The sequence below is a fragment of the Gadus chalcogrammus genome, chromosome 9, assembly GCF_026213295.1.
Source record: "Gadus chalcogrammus isolate NIFS_2021 chromosome 9, NIFS_Gcha_1.0, whole genome shotgun sequence".
NCBI lineage: Eukaryota > Metazoa > Chordata > Actinopteri > Gadiformes > Gadidae > Gadus > Gadus chalcogrammus.
Window position 1 is genome coordinate 23,021,145 of NC_079420.1, and position 7,510 is coordinate 23,028,654.

The 7,510-nt window shown below is 46.2% G+C and overlaps 1 protein-coding gene across 3 annotated transcripts in view; it reads right to left on the reverse strand.

Moving 5' to 3' along the window:
* The window catches only part of sigirr (single immunoglobulin and toll-interleukin 1 receptor (TIR) domain), a 12,889-nt gene extending 5,408 nt beyond the window's left edge, over window positions 1-7,481 (reverse strand). The window contains exons 1-9 of one of the 3 annotated variants that reach the window (XM_056598000.1): window positions 7,275-7,481; window positions 6,846-6,934; window positions 5,737-6,048; window positions 4,997-5,210; window positions 4,760-4,887; window positions 4,418-4,558; window positions 3,839-4,027; window positions 2,426-2,528; window positions 453-603 (exon numbers count right to left, since the gene is read on the reverse strand). In XM_056598000.1, coding sequence (XP_056453975.1) covers window positions 453-603; window positions 2,426-2,528; window positions 3,839-4,027; window positions 4,418-4,558; window positions 4,760-4,887; window positions 4,997-5,210; window positions 5,737-6,016 — 1,206 coding nt within the window. In that variant the 5' untranslated portion in view covers window positions 6,017-6,048; window positions 6,846-6,934; window positions 7,275-7,481. The remainder of the gene's footprint in view (window positions 1-452; window positions 604-2,425; window positions 2,529-3,838; window positions 4,028-4,417; window positions 4,559-4,759; window positions 4,888-4,996; window positions 5,211-5,736; window positions 6,049-6,845; window positions 6,935-7,274) is intronic. The other 2 variants (XM_056597998.1, XM_056597999.1) reach the window with 2 other exon arrangements.
* Between the last annotated feature and the right edge of the window lie 29 nt (window positions 7,482-7,510).

Sequence of the window (7,510 nt, forward strand, 5' to 3'; positions counted from 1 at the left end):
TGACCTCTATCACGTTACAGACAAACTACAGGTGATCTCTACCATGCTAAAGACAGGGTGACATGGGATTATTGACGTTGAGATATTGGTATTTAGCTTATTTAATGAGCTTGCGAGGGAGAAAGTCAACAGGAAGCGCGTCCAAACAATAAGGAAAGCATGTGATATAGGTTATGCGTTTGACTAATTGGCTGAAATCTGTGTCAAGGGGATGACAGTAATGCAAAAACAAGTTCACTGTCAGGTTTTAGTTCCTGAATGAATGTATGTTTTTCTGTAAGTCTGTGTGTGTGTGTGTGTGTGTGTGTGTGTGTGTGTGTGTGTGTGTGTGTGTGTGTGTGTGTGTGTGTGTGTGTGTGTGTGTGTGTGTGTGTGTAGATTGGTATGTCTCTATGTATACTTTGTGTGTGTGTCTGCAGGCTGTACTGAGCAAGGGGTTTGTTTCCTCTCACCACAGAGTTGTGTTTCCAGGTGAGCAGGGTGAGGCGATGCTGCTGTTCCCTCAGCCCCTCCCTCACCTCCGCCCGGGCCCTCTTCATCTGCCCCTCCAGCGTGATGAAGATGGGCTTGGGGGAGAGCTCCAGCAGGTGCAGCAGCCCCTGCCTGGAGACAGCCGCTCAGCATCAGCACAGAAGCTATGCTACAACGTGGCCACCTGGCTCCCCCGCCCACAGAATTTCCCTGCTCACCTAGCATCGCTGACATAGCTCACCCTGCCCACCTAGAGTCGCTTACCCTGCTCACTAAGCGTCGCTCAGCTAGCTCCCCCTGCTCACCTAGCATAGCCTCAAAGCACATCAGGGGGTATGCTAGGCTAGCAGGGACATTTTGTGGTATAAATACACATCATGATTTGATTTGCATTCTTGTTGATTCAATATTCCCCCTGATGCAAGTTATCTGCCCGTAATTCCGACACCTCATTGTTCCGACGTCTCAATGGTCCAAAATATTTCCCATTAGATCGACATGCCACTATGCCGACGGTTCAATGTTCCAAAAACGGAACCCATTGGTCCAAAGGTCAGTTTGTCCGACTTTTCAAAAAGGAGGCGCATTAGGCCTACGGTTCAATATGCCGAATGAGCCTACATATAAAGAGTTTTACACCTCGCTCGCGCTCTCGCTCGTGCTCCCGCTCTCTCTCGCTCTCTCTCCAAAATACAACATAGACCTACATATCACGTTCACGATGAATATTGGAGAGCAAAGTGACAACGCTTCCTTTCATTTCAACAGGGTGTTTCAGCCCCACGGACAGAGAGCATAGGTCTAATTCTCAACACGGGCACGAACACACGCACGAACACACGCACACGCAAACACTTGACTAAGTACACGCAAACACTTGACTAAGTACACGGTATCAGGTATAAGTTTGACTAAATCAATACCAGCGAAATTATTTAGGCTAAAGCCCACTGTAAACACAGTAAACAACACATATAGGCCCACACACAGCTACTAAAGATAAAAATTGTATTTGTTTTTCACTCACCGTTTGACTTCTTTACGGGAAAAGCATTAGCATATAGTCCTTGTATAGCGTGCGCTTCATAAATTCACCTCTTGTGACCGTTCAAGCCCACAGCAACAGTCTGGCTTGGTGAAGTGCACTGCTGGAACTTAGCCTATCGTCTTTTATTTTTGGTTTCATCATCACACATGTGGAATTGTGCCTTGGCCTATTCGGCATATTGAACCGTCGGCCTAATGCGCCTCCTTTTTGAAAAGTCGGACAAACGGACCTTCGGACCAATGGGTTCCGTTTTCGGAACATTGAACCGTCGGCATAGTAGCATGTCGATCTCGCCTATAAACATTGAAAAATAAGGCCATATCTGTGTAAAGCTAGAATTGCTCATAGCATATGCTCGACACAATGTGTGTTGACATTTTTACCACAATTTTCCCTACAACTTAAAGTAAGCGTGCCTTTGAACATGTGTTTGGGATGGTTAATGCCTCAACGTTCAACTCTGAAACGTTGGGAACCTCTGCACCTTGAGGACAGACACAATACTGCCCACAAGTGGTAAGATATCGCTCAGTCCCAGTATCCTTCATTTTTACATATATGGTATGCAATGCTACATTGCAGCCCTCAGGAGAGCTACTCCGGATGTAGAGCGGGTTGACTAGTAACCGAAAGGATGCTAGTTCGATCCCCGGCTCGATCCCCAAGTGTTGAGGTGTCCCTGAGCAAGACGCCTCACCCTGACTGCTCCTGACGAGCTAGCTGTCGCCCTGCGTGGTCGACTACGCCGTCGGTGTGTGTAAGTCACTTTGGAAAAAAGCCTCAGCAAAATCCACTAAATGTTAATGTAAAGTTAATCCCTGTGCAGCTTTCGTTTTCCCTTCCTGGTTCGTGGGACATCGTTGCGGTGTGATAACAGACTGAGACGCAGACAGAGATTCTGCGGACCTGAAGTTCCTAGTGCACCAGTCTTGCTCCAGGTAGGCATGGGACAGGACTACCACCAGCCGCCGGGACCGGCTGACATTCATCAGCAGCTCTGCGGACGGCTCTGGGGGCGCAGTGACACAGAAATACCAGACTTAAGGATATAAGAATAAGAATGTGATCCATTATGTTTACAAAAGATAACGATTGGTGATTAATTTAACTCATTGCTCCGGCACAGCTACGGCAAAGTTCTGAAAAGGGCATTTAAATTATAATGTTCTGAAAATATAGTGCATTGTAATCAGGGCTCCGAACCGGTTCAAGGAACGAAAACGAAAACCGAAAACAAACGGAATTTTACGAGGAACGGAAACGGAAACGAAAACCAAATGGTCTTCAACTGTTCCGGAACAGAAACGTTATTCTGAAATCCCCAAAACCGGTTAATAATGTTTTTTTTTCGTTCTCTATATAGCCTATAAAATTTCACAAAAGCTATGATATATTTCCGGTTGCCACCGGCACGGTCACTTCGCCGCCTGCTAAGCTCAGTTGTCACAAATACCCACCACCACCCTGGCGAGAGGCCGTATGCCATTTCAGTTGCAAATAGGCCTTACTCGCACAGTGAAATTGATTTGGAAATTATGTTTGTAATGTAGGCCTGTTATGTCGTTTCAAAGTCGAGATTTTAAATGTTTGCACAATGAAATTTAGAGTTAAATTGGAAGTTGTTGGAGAGACTTGGGTATTTGTCAGCAACATCGAAAATACAACATATTCGCTGATGGCGGGGTTAGAAATGATTGAGCGAGGGTATATCTGAAGATCTCCATGGAATATGGATACAACTTACAACCAGGTAAGGAGTTTCTAGCCCACTTATCCAGAAATGATTTTGATACAAAAGGATATTTATCATAGAATATAGGCTACAGACAGCAGCAGTCTGCCTGGTATGTGAGATGGATATCGTGAATATTTTTGGATGCTGCCAGTGATTTATGAATTTTGCGCATTTAGACTACTGTGTAAATTAAGGGCAAATACCAATAACTAGGTCCATTGTAAGGTATCGACCACAAAAATAGACTAGGCCCAATAACACTGCCGGAATGTTAAGAATGAACGTTATTTTACGTTCCGAACTGGTTGAGGAACGATATGTTGGTGGCGGAACGCAAGAACGAAAACGTTAAATATACCGGTTCCGTTCGGAGCGGAACGATTGAAAAATAATTTTGTTTTCAAGCCCTGATTGTAATATGTGCCTTAAAATACAAACAAATCCATAACAAGAGTTTATATCAACACGAGTTGTAAACTTAATAAAACTATAAATGAGAAAGTAATTGAGGGAAGTAGTAAAGGAGACAGAGTGGGGATACCGTGATCTTGAATTACAGCGACGGTAAGTAGAGCAGCGGTCACCTGCTCCAGGGAGGAGAGGTTCACACGCTACAGTAGGAGAGGAGTCACCTGCTCCAGGGAGGATGTCGTTCTCATTCAGGTGCAGCTTGTGTCCTTGTTTCGCCAGGTTTGGTTTCAGGATAAAATTTACAAACTTTCTGTCGTACTCGTTATTCACATAGGAGACGTATGCGTCGTACAATTTACCATCTAAAACAAAACAAAACATTAGGATCAAAAGCAGCCATCAATTATCATGGACATTTTAAATATCATTCATACACGGGGGGGGGCAACGTGATGCTATGCCATACATTTACATTTACGGGATTTTGTTGATGTTTTTATCCAAAGCTCCAGACAACCATTTATTCACATATTCACACACCGATGGCGGAGTCAGCCACGCAGGGCGACAGCCAGCTTGTCAGGAGCAGTCAGGGTGAGGCATCTTGCTCAAGGACACCTCGCGACTTAGCTAGGAAGAGCACGGGATCAAACCAGTAACCTTCCGGTTACCAGTCCACCCAGTCTACCTCCTGAGCTCCTGTCAACCCCAAAAACGACAACAAACCAGAACTAACAAGCTTGAAGTCTCACCGTTGAGTTCATAGTCTCCGTAAGTGTTCCTGTACCACAGTTTGATGTCCAGGTGATGTTTGGAGTAGACCAACGCCGCCACAGAGAGGAGCAGGAGTAAGACCACTGCGGCGATGACAGCGGCAGTGTGGCTAGGGCGGTCTGGTGCCCAGAGATAGAGGATACATCACATTCATCACATTAATTAAGATATTACTATATAATTACTGTAGCGGATCTTGGCAACTGTGGAAACACAATTATTCCTCATTCATTATCCTTTGTAATGCTAAATTGGAACCTTTCATGTACCAAATGTATCAAATGAATAAACTAGGGCTAAACTTGGCTTCGTTGGCCTACCTGCGTTCTGCACTTGAAATGAGTCTGATGTGTTTCTCACAATGCAGAGGTACAGCCCAAAGTCCGCCTGCTCCTGCAGAGAGATCTCCAGGAGACTGCTTAGTGTCACATGTCCAATACTGGGAGACCTGACGAAAACGAAACAACAACAAACTCATCTCAACACCATGGCCTGTCCCGGGTGAACTTCGAGGTGCAACGTTGTGTAGATTAGGTCTAGAGTAGGTCTTTACGCACCATGAAGAAGTATTCCGAGGGTTCTCCGTACGGTTGGTGAGAAGGCGGCCATCTTTGCTCCACTGCAGGGTGGGTGGGGCACAGGGGGGCTCCTCAGCCGGGTCCCAGGGAACTAGCGCGGTGCAGTTCAGCCACACAGTGGACCCCAGGCGTCCCCAGAGGGGGGTCAACCCCCCACCCGGCATGAACTCCGGGGCCCTGGAACACTGGGACTCTGTGGGATCAACACAATCCTTACTGGGACCAACGGAGGGCAGACAATCAGGGCCTTCATCAGCAGCCCGACCGCCTGATAACAGGCCCGGCTGTGGGAAGGCATGTAGAAACCAAACGCCTTCCCCCAGGTGGAGGGCAGCTCACTGAGGGAGGCCTGCACTACTAGCCTAAAAGCTGTAGGGAGGGTCCTTTACCATGTGGATAAACATCAATTGAATTGAATTGAATTGAAGTTAATGGAATTTAAAGAAGGAGTCTAAAAGTAGATCACCGTTCTCTCTGACATATCAAACCTTATATTTTGATTATTTCAATGGTACAAGTTCAAATTTAAATTAATTTAGACTTTAAAACATGATATAAGGATAGGTAGGTATCTCCATTTGACGATATAATACCATTCAAAGACAATAAACAATGATATTGCATTACCCAGTCCTACCCAACATCTTTGGACCAACATGGTAATAACCTAGACTGCGGTTGAAAATAGCAACAACCACTGCGTCTCTGTTTGAACTCACCCTTGACCAGGAGGTGCACGGTGAAGGAGATGAGGCTGTCCGGTAGCAGGCAGGTGTAGTTCCCCTGGTCCTCAAGGCCCAAGGTGGGGAACTCCAGGAAGAGCCCGGGGCCGGGGTCCGAGCGGCCGGGGGGAGGCGGGGGCGGCAGCTCGCGGCAGTCTCTGAGCCAGGTCACGGCCCCCTTCTGGCCGCCTGGCTGGGAGTCCGGGATCCGGACCCCCAACCAGGCGGCCAGAGGGCATTTCAGACGGTATCTAGTCCCTTCTCCCACGTAGACCATGCGCTCCTCAAAGTGCTCGCTGTTCACACACGCTGAGGAACACGGAGAGAAGGTCCATTAGTTTGAATGAAACGTGTGGCAGAGCAAACACTACTTTCCTTCAAAGGTGGGCTTATTGACTCCTCTCGGCTTATCACAGACTTGTAGCCTTAACTTTCCTGCTTGAAAATCCTTAATCCCTAAACAATTTGGTACACAGAGTCAATACGGGTCTATTGTGGTTTCAGGGGAAAGGCAGTAAACGGTAATGGTGTGTGAAGGTCAACTCTGACTGTTGACTTTTTCCATGAGGCTGCACATAGACTGTATGAGAAGTATAAGAGTCAGAGGGAAATTCTGTTTTTGGTTCATTCAGCTTGAAAATCTCTTTATTCGCAACATGGCCAGCCTATAAATTCACACAGGGCCAGAGACAAAACAATGACTTTAATTAATAACAAATGTTAAGACAGGTGGTCTATATCGAGACCACATAAATTCATTCAGCCCTTCCAACAGGCACACGCTCACACACACACACACACACACACACACACACACACACACACACACACACACACACACACACACACACACACACACACAGATACAGACATGCACACACACACACACACACACACACTATATTCACATATTATTACATAATATGTTCATTGTTGAGGTTGCTGACTCCATATCGAAATAGCTGGAAAGGTGGTCAATGCAAATATCCTGCAGAGCATGGTCCATTAATGAACGAGAACTGTGGCTTAGATACCAACCAGTTATACAGGAATGAGCGCCTGATCAGGCCAAACCTAGACAACTTGCACAATCGGTGTTTTCTTGCCTGGTAAGTTGTGTCTCAATAACCAACGCTCTGGAACCGCAGACGAGACGTCCGGGAGCAAAGTCCACCCAGCCGCGTTGCCAAGCGCCCTTATGGGACACACTGACACAGCATGATAGCCTGCTGGGTGCTTGACACACACGCACTGGACACATGCTTAACCCATATATAGGGACTTTATTAAAATCCCTCCAATTGGCCTCCATTATTCGTATACTCATTCAAACCATAAACGCTATGCTGGGTTTAATATTGTCATATTACTAACTAGTGTTCCCAATCCCCGTCAGCCTGCCCATCTGATCTTTGTTTTTCACTGAAACAAACAACAGATCAAACGTCATTACAAAAATTAAGGCCTTTTAGAGATAGGCTACAGCATTGTAATCGGTAATGGGAGGCTTGGGGCAAGATGTTAATTCTACTTACCGTCAACAAGTGCGAAGAGGAAGCAAGTGCATGCCAACAAGATGACCATTATTCCCTCCTTCAGAGCACTTTAGTATCCTGTGTTCTGCGGTAAGGAAGGTTGTAGGTAAGTTTAAAATATTACATTATGATATCAGAGTTGTTATTACCGGTTTAAAAGCCACTCAGTAGAGTTGTACGGAAACACGACACCTGCTGCTGCTCACCTGTTGGGTGGCAGCGAGGAGGGGGGGTGG